The sequence below is a fragment of the Eretmochelys imbricata genome, chromosome 8 (genome assembly GCF_965152235.1).
Source record: "Eretmochelys imbricata isolate rEreImb1 chromosome 8, rEreImb1.hap1, whole genome shotgun sequence".
NCBI lineage: Eukaryota > Metazoa > Chordata > Testudines > Cheloniidae > Eretmochelys > Eretmochelys imbricata.
This window is the reverse complement of record NC_135579.1, coordinates 45,817,848-45,837,084: the sequence shown is the minus strand read 5'-3', so window position 1 is coordinate 45,837,084 and position 19,237 is coordinate 45,817,848. Positions and strand designations below refer to the sequence as shown.

Sequence of the window (19,237 nt, the reverse complement as noted above, 5' to 3'; positions counted from 1 at the left end):
GAGAACATGAAAACAGTTGCTCACCTGTATCTGCATTGCTGGTACATGGATGCTTCTCTTTCTTCTTCTGGAGGTCACATGCTGCCAAATTTCTTCACCGTCCTTCTGTCCCTGCTGCACAGCCCACTCTGAATCTTCAGAAAGTTGTGCCCGTAGAAGCATATCCTGACAAAGGTCAATACTTGTTTCTCCAGACCTTGAACCTCTCTTCCAATATGGAGACCAGCTTGCAATTTGTACAGACAAAGTCGCTTCTGTCCTGTGGAAGAAAGACAAACATAGCACATCCTGTGCAGGTAACAGCTGAACGCTCACCATCCATATTACCTTCCTTCTAAGAGCTTCCTCGGGTGTTGTAGTAACTACTCAGAGAAGCCTGTAAGATGAAAGCCACAGTGGGCTCTCCCTAGGCAAACTCCCTCTGTTATCCTCTCTGCTGTTCACCACTCAGCTGGTTCGCAGCTGACTGCCTTTTTGTAACAGTGAGGCCCTCTCAAGGCTCACCTGGAACAAAGCACTCCCAATTCACACTTTTCAAACGATCAAGCACACAGTCAAACTGACAAACTGTCCCCGCAACAGACACTCAGATACTCACCAGCACAGCCCCCCCAATGCAGCACTTAGCGTACCTCCTCTCGGACAGATCCCAGGCAAACTCCCTCTGTTAGCCCCTCCGCTGTTCGCTGCTCAGCTGGAATAGGGTTCCACAGCATACTGTCCTTCAGCTAACTGAAAGAAAGGGATGGAGGACTATCTAATTTGGTATGCACCCAAGCTCACCCAATTATGGGTAAGATAATTTGTTTTAGGTATTCCTTTAGTCTTTGATAGCAGTGTTGGTGTCAAGATGGTAAACAGAATAGTCGCTAACTAAACTATAGCATGCTGATGTCTGCTTTCTTTGAAACATATTACAGTATTTGTGGTTTTATTTATTTTTAATAGGAAAAGGAAAAGAAGTACATGCTTCCCTTGGACAACCTGAAAGTGCGGGATGTTGAAAAGAGCTTCATGTCTAGCAAACATATTTTTGCCTTGTTTAACACGGAGCAAAGGTAAGGGAAGGTGCCAGCCAGTGCTTTTCAGGTCTGAGAAGATTTACAATTTAATGAAAATGACTGCAGTTTTGGTGTTGTCATAAAATGAGACATTAAACCTCTTAAATACTGTCATCTCATCTCTTTCTGTGCTATTCCTTTAATCCTGATGCATGGCACCAAAGGTTAGCATCCTTACATCATTCTCACTGTTCATGGTGTGGATTCAGGACCATGGCTGGTCATTTTGTTCTTTTGAATGAGTGACCGATCCCCTCCCTGTCCTATTTTTGTGTCGCTGGACCTTCCATCTGAGACTTTTGTACTTTATGGGCTAGATCCTGGTTGAAATTGGCAAGCTCCATTGACGTCAATAGAGCTACATTAACCTACACCAGTTGAGGATTGGCCCCTCAATTCTACAGAAACACTATGTCTCTCGTCATCAGACACTGTAGGTGTTTTTTGAAAAACAGTTGAGGGACAAATGAATGAGATGCCTCTGTCTTCCTAATTCATTCAAATCTTAATTCAGCACCTGACACTTTTCCAGCAAGCCTGCTGCTTCTGAGTATCGAGTGGTGAGAGTGTTGTACCCCTGTGGAGATATTCTTCTAAAAAGCAGGAGAGTGTGACTAGCGTGTACAAACAGAAAAGAAAGGTGAACGCTACAACAAACACACAAATGCAAGTGATCAGTGCTCTCTTTCTAAAGGGAGGAGTCATGCTTGCAGTTGGCTCAATGAAGCTATAGCATTTCAGTAGATAAGCTGCTTTTTCTGGAGTCCTATTTTCAAAAAATCAGTTTAAGTACCTGTAATACTTGTCCTTTATCTTCTCCTTCACTCACCTCACCCTTCAAAGCTTTGTGATGTGCTGAAATGTCTTTCCAGCTAAGAAAGGCTGGATAGGACTCTGTAGAATCGGTTGTTATTGCTCCTGAACTGGCCAGAAGTGATCATTCCAGCAAAATGAGGCACTCTCTCCCACAAGGGCTGAGCGGGCTATCTCTGAACCACTCCCAGTTGCAGCTGGCTTCAGGAGTGAGAGACTAAGTTTGAGTCTCATGCTTGAATGCCCCGTAAAGTCTTGCAGTACACCTGGTAAACTGTTGGGCTGGGCTCGCATGTTCGTATTCTGTTTCAAACACTGCACTTGGAAAATATCTCACAAATAATCGTTAGGAACATGAGCTAAAACACTTGACCATTTGCATTTCTAGACTCCGCAGAAAGCTTTTTAAACCTTTTTTGCCTTTTTAGAAGTTTTATTTTGAAATGTAAGAGAAGTTATCTGAGGAACCTGAAATGTAATTTAACTGTTTACACACATAGCTCAGTCATGGAATATAACTTTGTAGTGATGGATCCTTGTCAATTTTATTGATTCTGTGCAGAGTATAGGAATATTTTTTTAAGGAATGCGTGTAGTTCAGCCCCTTGGGCCGGAGGGCCTTATGTTCCGCAGGGACAATTCTCCTTTGTTTTGCTAATGGTTATGAATATTTTGTGCTTTTTAAATATTAATGGGCAAACTGCTGTGAAGAAAGGAGAGAAACAAATCATTTACCTTTTCCAGTTCACAAAAAAGGGGCAGAGTGATTTTTCACGTGTGCATTTTCACCAGATCTTCATGTAGATTGTGGAGTGAGGATTTTAGATTCATATGTGTAAAATCTGTTAAAACTACTACACACTCAGTTTTTGTCTGGGCCTCCTGCATTCTGAAGTTGCATTAAAAGCATCCTGAAATATATATGGGCATGACAGGACATGACAGTGCACCAATAAGATGCCAGAATAACGTCGTCTAAGTAGAATTCCGTAGCAAGAAGAGATGGGCTCCTTGTTCATGGGAATCCTTTTATTAAACTATATTTAAAATGGCAATTTCTTTGCTACCACAATGCAGCTGATTTTCCTTTGATCTTTCTAGAAATGTCTCTTTTTGGCTGAAATTAAGTGTTGTACTGGTTTAATATCTAATACTGCCTCACAGTAGAAACTGTACCCTGCAGTAGCATTGTGGGGGTGTTGAGGCTTGGATGAAACGATCTAGTGCTGGGGCTTTCAGCCTGGTGGTTGTGAACATGTATTGGGGTTGTGACCACCCTGCCCTTCCCACCTTGCTAGGTTGGGGGGTGGAAGTTCTTGGATGGAAAACGTTTAGATCCACTGGTATAATGGATATCATTTTATTTTAAAGTTCATTGATCATGAAGATATTTTTCTGGGGGGTTTTGGTGGGGAGGGGGAAGAGGAATGTTAACTGTGAGAGTCTGCACTGTTCACTTTTTTTATTAGTATAAAATAAACTCCGTGTCTAGTCACTCCTTTCATATGCTACTAACTGAGAAAGAAGTCACCTTTTTTTAATTTTTATCTGTTGAGGATTTCCGAGACTCCAATGATTTCAGTATTTAAAAAACAGATAATTAAAGAACAGTAGTAAAGCCATCTACTATAACATCCCAGAATAGTATGTGGGTCATCCTGTGTTCCACTTTCCTCCTTAATCTCAACCAGCACCCAATTTTTGTGCATCGCCTAGGCAAAGTTTCTTCGTGTGCATTTAAAAATATTTAAATTGTTAAAGCCAGGTCTCCCTTTAGTCAAGAGAGTTTTCTTGATGACTGTTCTCTCATTCCCAGCCTCTTACTGCCAAGGTATTTCCTGTAGCCATATGTTTCTGATACTGTACATTTCAATAGCTTCCTGGATTATGCATACTGCATTTTTTCCATTTATGAAAACCTCCCCAGTTGTGAAATACAGTTACTGGGGGAAATCCTAGTTTTGCTGAAAAGAAGCATAGACAGGCTTGAATAGGAGACTAGATAGATGAGTAAGGAAACTAACAATCTCTGTCATTTTGATTTACTGCAGAAGTCAACAGCTCTCTGACAGAAATCAAATGTGATTTGGTAACGTGTAATGAACGAAGACTATGGCAATTGATTTCATGGAGAAGATAAATTCTCATGTAATGAAACATAATTGTGTGTGTATGAAGAGCCTGCGTTGTGAAATAATTAATTTAAATTCCTTTCTGATTGCTTTCTAAATTAAATCCCTGAAATGGAATAGGAGGGATATGCTGCTTATCGAGTAACATTGCCTAAACCAGAAGGAAAAAGAAACTAGAGGTTTCCAGCAAACCAAATAATTGTTAAAAGCTGTAGAGAGATACCATGTATTTAAACCATACGTACTACTAAATTTCACATGCCGGGGCATATTAATGTATGTGGGCTCTTTTGATTTACCTAGGTAGAAGCATTTGGGGCTAGAGCAAATGGTATTTGAGAAACTGCCATTTGACTCGCTCTCCCATTTTCACAATGATTGACTAGCATTCTGTCATAAGTAGAGCTAATAAAGCCAGGGAGAGGATTTTCTGTCCAGTCCTATGCTCATGAACAGTAGGTCCACATCCAACGGCTGCACGATGAATAAGCCCGAGGCTCCTGGGCAAAGTTCAAGAACAAACAAAAGATAATAGTTCTGTCTTTCCCTGAAAGTTTACTTTTATTCTAGGATTTCAGCACAAATGCTTTGCCCACTCCCCACATATTTCCCATAAAAACTATTCACTGATGGATTTTTTTTTTCTTTCAGGCAAGTACTTTAGCTTGGAACAAGCATTATAGTCGCAAATATGCCTCTTTTTAGGAACTGTACAACAGTTCCAGCTGTCTTTAGTTAAAAAGGGGAAGCAATCATAGTCTCTGATGATCTTACTAATGGCTGTGGAATTCCAGATAGTGCAATTCAGTGCTTAATTTGTGCCTCTAGGCTTGGCAGTTCATAGTCCCGGCACCTCTGGGCTTGCCGCGTTAGTTATGAAAGTAAAAAAATTGCTGGAGCCCCGGCACCTCTCTCATCACAAATTAGCACTGGTGCTATTTCATTTAATTTGTTTCTGTGCCACCTTAAAATAACCCTTTCAGCCTTGTAACAGAGAGGCAGAGCTTTTTGGTTGACTCACTCTATTGGCAGGTATTCGAACCTTGTATTAAGCTGCTGCAATTTCTGCTGACTCCTTATGGATATCAGAAGGGGTTTGAATAAGGAGAAGTGTGAGGAGTGCATCTTCCTCTGCTCTGCTGTAAGCAGGGGGAGAGTTCCCCTTCCATGTCTTCTCCTGAATTTAGGGGAGATCAGCTCCCTCTTCTTGCTTCTTCTCTCCTGGTGAAAAAGGGACACACCAGGAGGGAGATTTTGGAGCTACGGAGCCATAGGAGGAAGCTGGTCTGTTTTGTTTGCTGGCTGGAGAGTTGTTTGCTGGCTGCTGCCTTTACCTGCCAGTAGCGGGAGCAGCACCAGCACCTGATGGGGAGAAAAATTGTCTGTTGGGGAGTCCCTTATCTACCCTTTTTCCCACAGGAAGCTGTGTTCTCCTGTTTGATGCCCTCTCCCTTCCAGGGTGGCAGAGAGGGAAAGAGGCTCCCTCATCTCTCCCTACCTGGCTCCAGGGGAAAATAGACTGCTGCATCCCCTCCCATAGCCATACTCTCTAGAAGAAACCGAATGATCTTATCAGGGTCCTCTCTCCTCATGGTTGTCTGTAGTGGGGTGTGTGGGTGGAGAGGTGGGTTTGGAGAACAAGAGATGTTTCTCTGCAGTTACACAGACTCACACTGAGGACCCAAATAATAGAGGGCCTGATGGAATAGCTAATATTGGCACTTGGGTGTACCAGCACCTGCTGTCCCCTGGTTGAAGCTTCAGCCTCCAGACAGCTTCTGTCTGAGGAACGAATGGTAAGGCAGGTAGAGGAACCATTGTGAAGATAAAGTCTTGGGGACACTGAAAGAAAAACCAAAATGATGCTTACCCAGATGATGGGGTGAGCCACCAGCCCCTATGTGGATTGTGACTATCAGAAGTTACATGGTCTAGCTGAAGCTGCATGGGCTGAGATACCCATGGGAGTGTCGTGTGACTGTTGAACGAGTAGCAGTGATGTTGCAGTGTGTTCCCATGTTGGTATGGGAGAGCTTATTCAGAGATGAACAACGGCAGACAGCAGAACTTGTTCTGAGTTGTCCCTCAGCCATCACTCCCCTATGCATAGGGGGCAAGTAGGCTGACTCTGGGGAGGGGTGCCGTACTCATTCATTAGCCTGGGTAGTTGTCTTCAGGGGAGAGAGGGAACATTTCCTGGACCCTAGGGGATGCTCAAGAATGTTATTCGGGACTATGGCACAAGAAATGCCACAGGCAGAGAAGAGACTGGGTCTTCCGGAGGCAATGTGTGACTTGGGGAGTTGGGTGGGTCCTGTGTGGGTTGCAAAGGTGGCAGAGTAGATGTTCTTGGAGGGAAGCAATGTACCAAGTGGCATGCCTCTTGTAAGCCCCATCCCATTAGCAGGAATTGTAAGCTTGAATAAAGCTCTTGAATTTCTTCTGGCTGCCACATGGCAGCTGGTTACCACCACCCTAAGATATAAGGGGGATAGAGGTGGCACCCAAAAGAGAGGAAACTACTGCAGGGAGCTAAGACCTAAGAGGTGCTGGATGGAAGCCAAGCTCAGGGAGGAAGCTTAGGCTGAGGTGTGTGTTTTATTACTGTTTTTGATTTACCAAGAAAGCCAAGCCCCAGGGAGAGCTAGGGGCTGAGCCTATTCATAGCCCCATATGTGGTGTTACAAATGAGGGAGTGAGAGTGTGTTAAAAAAATCCAGATGAATTTTATCCAGATAACAGTTTTTTGAGGTTTGTAAACTACAGCAAACTTCTGGATTCTGTTCAGTTCAGTACTGAAGCAGTTGTAATCTAAAGAAATCCGATTTAACAAATAAGTTTTAAGCCCCAATTGCAGTTCAGTAGCTTACTGCTCTGCCTTATCAGTCCTTTCATTTATATCACCATTCAGGGGAAATAGCAGAACACAGCATTTGCAGGTAGGGGACACCAGCATTAGAGGTCTTAGGCCTGGCATTACAGAGCAAAAAAGCTCTTAAGAAGAAGCAGCAGCAATGCTAAAGTCATCACAAATAGCATATTTGTTGTGTTTAACTGCAAGGAGGCCTCTCATTACCTGTAGAATTATGGACACATACCAAAAAAGTAAGATTTTTTTAGTGGTTTATATGGAACAATCAAGTTTATTGCTGCAGCTTGCCAAAATATTGCTGAGTCAGTGAACGAAGCTGTTTGCTGGAAAAAACAATGTCCTCTGACACACTGGAAGTAGGTGCAGCAATCAACATTTGCTCATTTATTTAGTATTTTTTTAAAGTGCTACATAGGTAGGCTTGGAAGGGTTGCATTTTTATAGGCAAATGTCAATTTTCCTGTACACACACTAACCAACAGAAAAAATACTTCCATCAATAATCAAAATTCACAGATAGGCAAGATAAGAAAAATGCCACTTGAGAACTTCTTAGTGTTTGAGTTAAAGCTATTTACTTTGTATATTTTGACATATACTGTTGACAGTTTCTGTTTTAACAGTTAGAAAGCTTAAATTCTTTGAAACTCAACATCTTTTGGCATTAAATAATCATTGTTGCCCTCTCCAATTTCCCACAACTATGACAGTTTAAATAGATAAGGAAAAAAAAAAGCTTAAACCCCATAATTTTGCACAACTGTGAACATTTAAATTGATAAAAAATGAAAAAATACTTTGATAATATCAATGTTTATTTTAATCAAAATTATAGAAAACATTTAATTCTGCCAACCCTTTCTATAGGGATGGTACCTAGGAAATAACTAAATTTTTACTTCTGTTTTATTCTACCCATTATACTAGTAGTATACACTGCTCTTGGGCAAATCACGTTGTTTTCTGTTAATTGTTAGTATTACTCTACCAACATGTGTGATTATAACAAACAGCTCCCTGTCCAGAAACAATGGAATCCTAAAGGCTGAGTTATATCTAAGATAGAAGCTGTACTAATTGCATTCTAGAGTATTAATTGGATAGTTCTGTGCTGATTTAAGTTATTACTGCGAGCACTGATGATCAGGGAGACATGAGTTATGTATATAGTTCTGTTATGGATATATTTTGAAATTTAGACACTTTCATAATCAAGGTAGTCTACAATGATTAGTATATTATTCTCTCTCTGCTCATTTTCCCCATTAGGACAATAGTTATGTTAATTTAAAAGATCAATAGACTTCAGTGGGACTAGTCAAGTGGGTCTGATTTGTAGAGTAAAGCTCAAGCACTTTTCTTTCCTAGCATTGTCTCAGAGATGTTCTGTTTGGTTCTTCTGGAAAAAAAAGAAATATTTTGAGAGGCATGTGTAATTAATTTTAATTAACACACATACTTATTGTAGTGAACTGAAATGGCATGCCTTTGTAGAAAATGTTAGTCACACATTGCTGCTAACTTACTACAGATGGATGGCTTCATAAAGAAAATATTTGCAGAGCCCTAACTTCATTGCATTTATTCTTTCCTTTAAAAAAACTGGCTGTCTGTATTTAAAAACTGCTTATGGAGTTTCAGGTGTGTATAACAATATGCCAAAGCACACTTCAAATCCAGTGTATTGTATCTAGCTTACTTAGAGTTGAGTTAATATCAAAAATACCGGTCTTGAATGTGTATATTTATTGAATGTTTAGATTCCTGTTCCTTTTTACATGGCTGTATATTAAACACATATTGTGTATGTATTTTTTTCATTTTATGGTAATTTTCAACCAAAGTGAAAATATCCAATATATGCAACTTTTTAGTTTTTCACTCCAAAAATGTGGATCAGTCTGCATTCAACTCTAGACTTTTAAAGTCAATTCTATTATGATGCAGTAAATAAAAAAAGACCCCGAAATTCACAAAATAATTTCAGATGGCAAACATTTCTGTTTTTGGACCCAGTGCTACATCACATGGAGTTATCTGTAAGCCTGTGAGTAGTTTCACTGACTTCAACGGGATTGTTCAGGTTAAGAGGGTGTGGGTGTAGTAGTGTGTGGGGTTTTTTTGTTTTTTGGTTTTTTTTGGTTCAGAATCAGGGCCTTAGTGGTTTATGAGCTCAGTATTGCATATTTCACAGACATTCCTGCTCTATAATTTCTAGCTGTATTTGTCATGGCATATTTGCAGACTTATGAGTGCAGATAAATGCCTCCTTATAATCTAACTTGATGTTTTTTGCTTTATATATTCTCTAATAATTACATGCCACTTACAGTACATCTGCTTATCAAGGTATAGCAGGTCCATCATCATTATGTCTCAGCAGCTGCCTGTGCACAAAAATATGTTGATACACATATAGAAGAAGAATTGAAATGGAAATTATACAGCGGTTGCCCTTAAAAACATGCCAGTTTTGCCTTCGATACATAGGTATGGTTACATAAGTATGAAGGAATTGCTAGAGAAATTGCAAATATTGACATCAAGCTCTATGGTTTACGACGGTAATCAGCAATTTAAGAGTGACCACTGTACAATGAAATCTACCCTAAGCACTGCTGCCAGCACTGTAGGCAACTTAAAGATCTTCCCCTGTGGTTTTAAGTATAATTTTTTTCAGCTACTGGTTAAAGAGTGAGACCACATTAGCTCTGCTTTTTTATATGGCAGGTAACTTGATGGAATGTTCTGGGGCAACAAAATTTGGGGCTGATGTGACAGGAATCCTGCAGGTGCAGAAGTGCTGACCAGGGCTGTCCCTAGCTATTTTGGTGCCCTATGCAGCCCCTCCACAGGGGGGCTGTGTGAGGCCCCAGGCCTCTGCAGGGGAGAGTGGGGAGGCTGGCCCCAGGCCTCCATGTGGGGGTGGAGGCTGGCTGGTCACTTCCTGCGGGAAGTGGAGTGACCTGGCCCCAGCCTGCTCTGTTCCCCTGTCTCCCAGGCTTGGGGGGAGGGGGTAAAACTGCCACCCAGCACTTGCCGGCTGTGCGGCTGGGAGCCAGGGGAGCGGAGCAGGCTGGAGCTGGGTTGCTCTACTTACTGGGGAGTGCTGGCCGACCGCTTCTGGAGTCCGCAGAGGAGTGGGAACGGGGTGGGAAGAGGCAAGGCAGGGGTAGAGGCCCTAGGGAAGAGCCAGAGCAGGGCCTGGAGCAGCATGCAGCTCCGTCGGGCACCTGGAAATTTGATGCCCCAAATTTCTGGGTGCCCTACGCAGCTGCGTACTTTGTGTATGGGTAAGGACAGCCCTGGCCCTGACCTTGATACCAGCCATATGTGCTATCATTAAGGCTATGATTTAGTCACAGGTATTTTTAGTAAAAGTCATGGACAGGTCACGGACAAGCGAGTGTATGAATGTGGGAGTGGGCTGCATATGTATTGTGGATAACTTACTGGGCATGTGCAAAAATAGAAAGATTTAGTATTTGGATTATAGACAGGTATGTTATGTTAAACAAGACTGGATTCTCTATCCCTGGTACCATTCACTCTGCTGCATTGAAAGGCCCATCACCATTCCTCTTCACACACACACAATGCCCACCCTCACAGATAGATGCATGATCTCACTTGAATGGTGTGTCTTCCATTGTTTTGTCAGTGTCTCTGTGTGACTTTTGGTTAACGTTGGGCCATACTGTTGAAATTTGTTTAATGCCTTAGCAACTCATTTTCTAGGTACAACTCTACTAATTTGGATGTTACATTTTCTTTCAAAAGTCAGATTGTTTTCATGATATTTCTTTCACTTTAGATTAGTTTCTCCATTTCACATTCGTTAGATCTGTTTGCGTTTCTTTCCACTGGGTTGAAAAACCTTGTTTGAAAAGATTTTTAATTGTTAGCCCTGATCTATGAGCCTCTTTGTACTATTATAATTATATTATAGTATGTCTTTGCTTAGAAATCAGTATAGGGACTTTTGAAATGATTCTGGGATGGAAAAACACATTAATTTCAGCATGGGCAGATGTGCATTTATTTAGAGTAACCAGAAATGCTCCCTGCTTTGTGACAGTTATGACTAAGAGCTTTCCCAGAATAATACTAAATGCAGTTCTCTAAATCAGGTGCTTGGATGTTTTGGTCAAACTCCATGAGATAAAAAGCTGCTGGAACATCACACAGGGTTGATATTGTCAAGGAACATCTACATTAATAAGTAGGTCATTGCAAATCTTGAATGAAACTGCTTGAAAGGAATCCAAACTCCATCTTCTCCTAATGTGCAAATGAATTATGTGAACCTGGAGCGCAATAATGATCACGTGTACAGTATAAAAATGTTATGATATATAATAAATTACAGTTTGGATAGGAATTAGAAGAACCCAAAGTGTTGAAAAAAAAATAGTCAGCCCCTTCACATCTCTTCAACCATGAGGGCTAGAAGCTTTTTTTTGTTTTGGATTTTTTTTAATGGAAACAGAGATTCTCACATAACCACAGGATTCCAGGAATTTTGAGGCATCAAGAAAAACACCAAATATCACAAGACTCATGATAAAATAGTGAGAACTGGCAACCCAGCAAACCATTTGTAGTAATGTGGGCTAAAAACACTCTCAGATTACACATTGCAACAGCAGAACATACCTACCACAATATATTTACAGATACAGTGGGCGCACTTGAAAATTTAATTCCAGTTCTGGAGTGGTTGGTCCATTGAAAGTGGTTTTCAGTAGAAAGCTAGGTTTTCAGTTAAACAATTTTTTATGAAAAGCGCTTTTTGCAGAAAATTGAGTTTTCATGAAAGAATGGAAAACCAAGGTTTTTGGCTGAAAACTGAAGCTTTTGGAACAAATAATAATAATAAGTGAAATGTTAAGTTTTTCAATGAAAAGTTAATTTTCTGTAGGAAAACCCTCTCCTCATTTTCCAATGTTCTCATACTGATTCTAGCAGTATTCCTAATTCCAAGTATATGGCATGAGTTTAATAAACAGTTTCTCTGCTAAAGAAACCTAGTGAATGTATGTGAGATAAAGTAGGTATCTCTCAGACTCAGAAATTGTGGAGTGGCTAAGTCATTATGCAAGGTAGCCTATTTCCTCTTGTTTTTTCCTACCCCCCCCCCAGATGTTCTGGTTTAACTTGGATTTAAACTTGGAGAGTGGTCAGTTTGGATGAGCTATTACCAGCAGGAGAGTGAGTTTGTGTGTGTATGGGGGTGGGTTTTTGGAGGGGGGTGAGGGAGTGAGAGAACCTGGATTTGTGCAGGAAATGGCCTAACTTGATTATCATGCACATTGTGTAAAGAGTTGTCACTTTGGATGGGCTATCACCAGCAGGAGAGTGAATTTGTGGGGGGGGGTGGAGGGTAAGAAAACCTGGATTTGTGCTGGAAATGGCCTAACCTGTTGATCACTTTAGATAAGCTATTACCAGCAGGACAGTGGGGTGGGAGGAGGTATTGTTTCATATTCTCTGTGTATATATAAAGTCTGCTGCAGTTTCCACGGTATGCATCCGATGAAGTGAGCTATAGCTCACGAAAGCTCATGCTCAAATAAATTGGTTAGTCTCTAAGGTGCCACAAGTACTCCTTTTCTTTTTGCAAATACAGACTAACACGGCTGTTACTCTGAAACCTAGAGAACCATTGTTATTGCCAAGTACCTGAACCCTGAGTTTAGAAGTCTAAGCTCAGCTGGTTTTCCCATAGGCTGATTTACCACAGAACTTCATAAAATTATTATACGTAACTTCCAGTGCAACACATAAATTAGGCAATTCTCACGTCAAACACTCCATAACTGAGATGAAATTCTCTCCCACCCATACCTTTTTTCCTCTTGTTCAATAACGTTTGGCATTCTACCTTATTGAGTTGGATGCATTATCTACACTTGTTTGCTAGTAATATTTAATAGCATATGTTATCATCTACAGAGATTTTTTACTTGCTTTGTAATTCTGCTTCTCTGAAGCAGACAACTTCCAGGATTCTCACATACTGACCCACGTTCTCTTAGGGGTTGGTGAAAACGCTTTCAGAGGTGGTGGTGATCTTTACATCATTATTCTGCCTACTGAGACACTGGCTTTTCAATCATAGAATCATACAATATGAGGGTTGGAAGGGACCTCAGGAGATTTAGTCCAACTCCTTGCTCAAAGCAGGGCCCATCCCCAATTTTTGCCCCAGATCCCTAAACGGCCCCTTCAAGGATTGAACTCACAACCCTGGGTTTAGCAGGCCAATGCTCAAACCGCTGAACTATCCCTCCCTTGCCATCTTATTTGTTGTGATTGGCTTGGTTTTCACTTCATTTCCCACTCAATCAGGAACTGATTAGAAAGTTACAAAAGCATCACTTCCAGGGTGGCACACCACCCCCTCTAGCAGTAGGGAGAGAAAGATCTTGGGGCATTCTGATTGTCTTGGGCAGGGGAGCTGAGAGCAGGACCAAGACTACCATGCAATATATCATCTTTGGAAAGGCAGAATTACAAGGTAAACATAAGTAGCGATTCCATTTCTGTAATTGTATTACATGTCCACTGAGCTCTACACACCTCTATGCTTTGACTTGGTTTCGTTTTGCTATCTAGGGCAAGAAAGAAAAATTAATTATGTCATGCATACTTTTACTACAGTGTTAGCATTGTTAGTTGCAAGCAAAGTGCTCTATATGAGAGCTCTGCCTGGTGCATAAGCTAGTGGGTGGGGCATTTCAGGCAGCCCTGCATAATGGATATCTAGCTGCCTTCAAACCCTGCCATGAAGGGGATGACCCAGATAGTAACTGGGTCAGTGGATGTACTGTCTCAGGAAAAGGAGTTGATAGGTCACTAGAGTAAATGTCCAGTCACTGTTAATTGTATGGTATTGTGTTCTGCAGTATATATTTATATTTGATATGGCAGTAGTGCCTAGGGGCAATAAGAGTTCCATTGTGCTAGGCATTGTACAGATGCCTAAGACAAAGAATTCACAGTTTAGGTTATGACCAGAGTCAACATATGAGGGAAACAATCAAATATCTGTGAGTTCATAAGAATTATTAATAGCTGAGAGGTAACAGTAAAAACAGAAGTCTCAGTACGTCATCTTTCCAGTAATGTGTGATTAGAGGGGGAAGAAAGAGAAAAATATAACTAGATAACTTTTCCTGGAAGTAGAAATGACTTCTCTATTTGATGTAGTTAATCTCAAAACATCAAATTGTTATTTACAGGAATAGAACTGTGTGTATAAGGTATTATACAGTTTGTAAATAGAAAATATTACTCTTTTGTCTTCTTCACATTAAATATTTGTATTAGTTTAATTTTCAGTAATGTGATTATGGAAACATTTGTCTTTGTTAAATACGTAGGATTTCATTAAAATGATACTTTACAAGAGGAAATAGTGTAAACAATAGAGGGGTATGAATATGTGTGGTTTTACACAGTTTTCCTGTGTTAGTATTTGAAGAATATCAGGGTGGATTTGATTAAAATCACTAGTCAGGAATACTCAATTTAATCATGGTTTTCTACATAAAAGTGCATTCTTGTTGGTTGTTATAACCTTAATACATATTCTTCACAACTCTGAGATAGACGTAGGTTTCATTTTTAGAATGTACACACTGTATATTTTTATACAGTGATTTATTTTGAAAAAACTTTTCAGATTAGTTTTACAGCTATATCAGAAAATGAATGATTGTTTGGTTATTTCATTTACCAAAGGTAATTGAAGCAGATATTTATGAAGTCATTGTGAGGTGAATTATCTTCAGTTCAACAGGTTAATCATTAATATTTGGAAGATTTTCTTGCCATGCTGTATTAGGAGGAGAACATCACCAGACAGACATTTAAATTGTTTTATTTAACTAAAACAACAACGTTAAGTATTCTGGATCTTTTTCTTCAACAGCAAACATATAATATTTTTACAAAACAAGCATATGTCCCTTGCTTCTCAGATTTATCTCCAGACTTCTCTTTGTCCAGATCAGTTCCACCCCAACAATCTTCTATTCATTGAACTTCTTTAATCTATGCACTTTTAGAGAGAGCTAAAGGATTGACTCTGTATGCACAAATTTGCAGAAGTACAATAGAGTTGAGGTCTGTTATTTCTCACCTCTATATATTTATTTAAAAACATTTTTGCTGTTAACAAGCATGTTACCTCTGGAGACACAAATCCACAGTTTGAGAACTACAAAACTAAGCATCTGTGATGGTATCTTCTAGACTGAGCACTGAGTCCCATTGGGCAGATAGAAAGATTAACCTAAATCTATACAGAAACGTGTGGAAACCTATAAGATTGGGTCCCTAATCCATGAACTATTGGAATTCATTTACAAGTTTTCTTAAACATTACATGAATATATTGTCTCATACTACAGAATTAGAATTTAGAATCCCTATTCCATGATGAGATATCTTTGAGCTACAATGTATGTTAATTAAAACTATCTTTAGATAGGTTTTTTCCTCAAAAAACATTTTAATCAAAAATCTGTTTTTAAATTTTTTTTAAAAAATCCATAGATTTTTATCCACCCTGAAGAATATTCAAATATTTAAATAATTGATCATGGAAAACCTAGAAAAAACTACTCATTGGTAGTTCCATGTATATTTTCTGTATTTTTCTTTCCATGTTCTTCACAGCTATAAATGTTTGCATATAAACAAGATTTGTGTTGCTTAGAAGTTCACCTATTCCTGCTTCATACTCCCCTGTCTGATGTCATGAACTTGGGTTTATGACATCACAGTAAGTTGCTATTGAGATGATAGTGATATCCCAAGATTACTGCATCCCATGGGAAATAACCAGATGCTTAAAGAATATCCTGTTTCTATGCAAATATTGGCGAGGGATAGCTCAGTGGTTTGAGCATTGGCCTGCTAAACCCAGGGTTGAGAGCTCATCCTTGAGGGGGCAATTTAGAGATCTGGGGCAAAAATTGGGGATTGGTCCTGCTTTGAGCAGGGGGTTGGACTAGATGACCTCCTGAGGTCCCTTCCAACCCTGATAGTCTATGATTTTTAGTAATTCTAAAAAGTGGAAGAGAAAGAAGAAAATTTCAATTGTTTTCAAAGAAAATTTCACAGTTTTCCATGAGACATCAGTGGATCCTTAGTGAGTAGAATCATAAAAGACTAGGGTTGGAAGAGACCTCAGGAGGTCATCTAGTCCAACACCCTGCTCCAAGCAGGACCAACACCAACTACATCATCCCAGCCAGGGCTTTGTCAAGCCAGGCCTTGAAAACCTCTAAGGATGGAGATTCCACCACCTCCCTAGGTAACCCAATCCAGTGCTTCACCACCCTCTAAGCTCTGGTCTACACTGGGGGAGAGGGGGAGGGAAATTGATCTAAGTTATGCAACTTCAGCTACGTGAATAACGTAGCTGAAGTTGACGTACTTAGGTCAACTTACCATGGTATCTTCACCATGGTGAATCGACTGCTGCCTCTCCCCCGTCAACTCCGCCTGCGCCTCTTGCGGCACTGGAGTACAGGAGCTGACAGGAGAGCACTCGGGAGTTGATTTATCGTGTCTAGACTAGATGCGATAAATTGATCCCCGCTGGATTGATCGTTGCCTGCCAATCTGGTGGGTAGTGAAGACCTACCCTTAGTGAAATAGTGTTTCCTAATATCCAACCACTGCAATTTGAGACCGTTGCTCCTTGTTCTGTCAACTGCCACCACTGAGAACAGCCGAGTTCCACCCTCTTTGGAACCCCTCCTTCAGGTAGTAGAAGGCTGCTATCAAATCCCCCCTTACTCTTCTCTTTTGCAGACTAAACAAGCCCACTTCCCTCAGCCTCTCCTTGTAAAGCATGTGCCCCAGCCCCCTGATAATTTTCGTTGCCCTCTGCTGGACTCTCTCCAATTTATCCACCTCCTTTCTGTAGTGGGGGCCCCAAAACTGAATGCAGTTTTCCAAATCTGGCCTCACCAGTGCTGAATAGAGGAGAATAATCACTTTCCTTGATCTGCTGGCAGTGCTCCTACTAATGCAGCCAAATATGCCGTTAGCCTTCTTGGCAAAAAGGGCACACTACTGACTCTCATCCAGCTTCTCATCCTCTAATCCCCAAGCCCTATTCTGCAGAACTGCCGCTTAGCCAGCCAGTCCCCAGCCTGTAGCGGTGCATGGGATTCTTCTGACCTAAGTGCTTGTTGAACCTCCTCCGATTTCTTTTGGCCCAATCCTCTAATTTATCTAGGTCACTCTGGACCGTATCCCTACCCTCCAGCATATCTACCTCTCCCTACAGCTTAGTGTCATCTGTGAACTTGCTGAGGGTGCAATCCATCCCATCATCCAGATCATTAATAAGATTGTTGAACAAAACCGACCCGTGGGGCACTCCGCCTGATACCGGCTGCCAACTAGATATTGAGCCGTTGATCACTACCCATTGAGCCCGACTATCTAGCCAGCTTTCTATCCACAATTCAAGATGTTGATAAATTGGTGAGAGTTCAGAGAAGAGCCACGAGAATGATTAAAGGGTTAGAAAACCTGCCTTATAGCATTAGACTCAAAGAACCCTATCTATTAAGCTTAAAAAAAAGAAGGTTAATGGGTGACTTGAGCACAGTCTAAGTATCTACATGGGGAACAAATGTTTAATAATGGGCTCTTCAGTCTGGTAGAGAAAAGTCTAACATGAGCCAATGGCTGGAAGTTGAAGCTAGACAAATCCCTACTGGAAATAGAGTGTAAATTTTTAATGGTGAGAGTAATTAGCCATTGGGACAATTTACCAAGGGTCATAGTGGATTCTATCACTGACCATTTTAAAATCAAGATTGGATGTTTTTCTAAAAGATCTGCTGTAGAAATTACTTTGGGGAAGTTGTATGGCCTAGTTTATACAGGAGGTCAGACTAGATGAACACAAAGGTCCCTTCTAGCCTGGGAATCAATGAATCTTCATGTTTTATAGCTTTTATTTTGTGCCTCCTCACATTTTAGCTGATCTTTTTTCCGTAACTGTAGCAACCTAATTAATTTACCTAAAACAGTTAAAACCAAAAAGTTTCCAGGCAGCAAATCAGCAAGTTCTATCCAGCTGCCTTGTTTAACCTCTGTCTCTTGTCGCCATATCCTTTAATTTACTTTACACATATTGATTCCAAATTCCCAAACTTTGTAGATGAAATAAGATTCAGATATCTCTGCCCCCTGTTTTAGACAACCTAGATTTTTTAGCTGCTTGTGTATGTGGAATATATTTAGAGGGAAAAAAAATAATCCATCTGAAGTCTCTAATCAGTTGAGTCAGAATTGTACTCATCGTGTTTTGCAGTTTGAATTAAATATATAAACTCACAAATAATGCCATGTATGCCTATATGCTGATATGGGCATGTTTCACTTCAGTGTAGCATAGCATGAATCACTACCCATAGTAGTATAGCAATGGTAGTTTATTGCTAAATGTCCAGGTTTTATACCCATCTGTTTCCTGATACTCCATTTAAAAAACAGGCTTAGGAGTTAGTTGTCTGTCAGATGATATTGTCATTAATGGGGAGGGAATCTCTCTAGCAAAGGTGCAGTATAACAAACCTATTGTACTCCAGATATGTAAAAGGTGAAAGTCCCAAAGTCCCTGGAATACTAGAGAAATGGACTAACTAGTAGTAAAAGTGGATATATTTTTCTGGCTGCATACTTTGTCTCAAAAATTCTCTCAAAATATGGTAACATATTGCGAGAGACAGTGCTTCTAATATAAAATGTCTTTGGACCTCTAGTTATTGCTGTGTGAGTTAGTGATCTTTGTCATCCCCCCCAAAAATTGTTCCATTGCTGCTCGGGAAAACAGTCTTGTTGCAATTAAAAATGGATTTTTGCATCTCCATTAAGATCTAGCAACATGTGGTTTCACAATTTAGCTAAGCTTATAGCCTTTCCTGAAAAGACAATTGGCTGACCAAATTACAGCAATCTAGTCTGTGTATAGACATTGAATTAGGTAATAATTAATGGTTAAACCATAAGGGGAAAATCCTATTCTATTTAATGGAGAGCGGATCATGTATATTTTCTTCTCTTTTTCAGCTACCTGGGGCTGAAGCCAAAGCCTGAGCATCTTAGCTTTACAATGCCCCCTGTGGCGTGGGTTCCTGGGCAATTGCCCTGCTTGTTACCCCCTAATGCGGGCTCTGACTTTTATATTCAGAAAAGCAGTTGTTGTGGTACAAGTGGGCTGTGGAGTTTTTACAGCATGTTGTGGGGGCCTCAGAAAGAAAAAGGTTGAGAACCCCTGCAGTAGATGGTGTGTCTGAGGTATTTTTATGGTTATGGAATCCTTT

General features: G+C 40.4%; 1 protein-coding gene across 1 annotated transcript in view; it reads left to right on the top strand.

The window, feature by feature from the left end:
• The first annotated feature begins 962 nt into the window (after nucleotides 1-962).
• Nucleotides 963-19,237, top strand: part of LOC144268722 (dynamin-3-like) — a 101,307-nt gene continuing 83,032 nt past the window's right edge. The window contains exon 1 of the mRNA XM_077823895.1: nucleotides 963-1,058. Coding sequence (XP_077680021.1) covers nucleotides 967-1,058 — 92 coding nt within the window. The 5' untranslated portion in view covers nucleotides 963-966. The remainder of the gene's footprint in view (nucleotides 1,059-19,237) is intronic.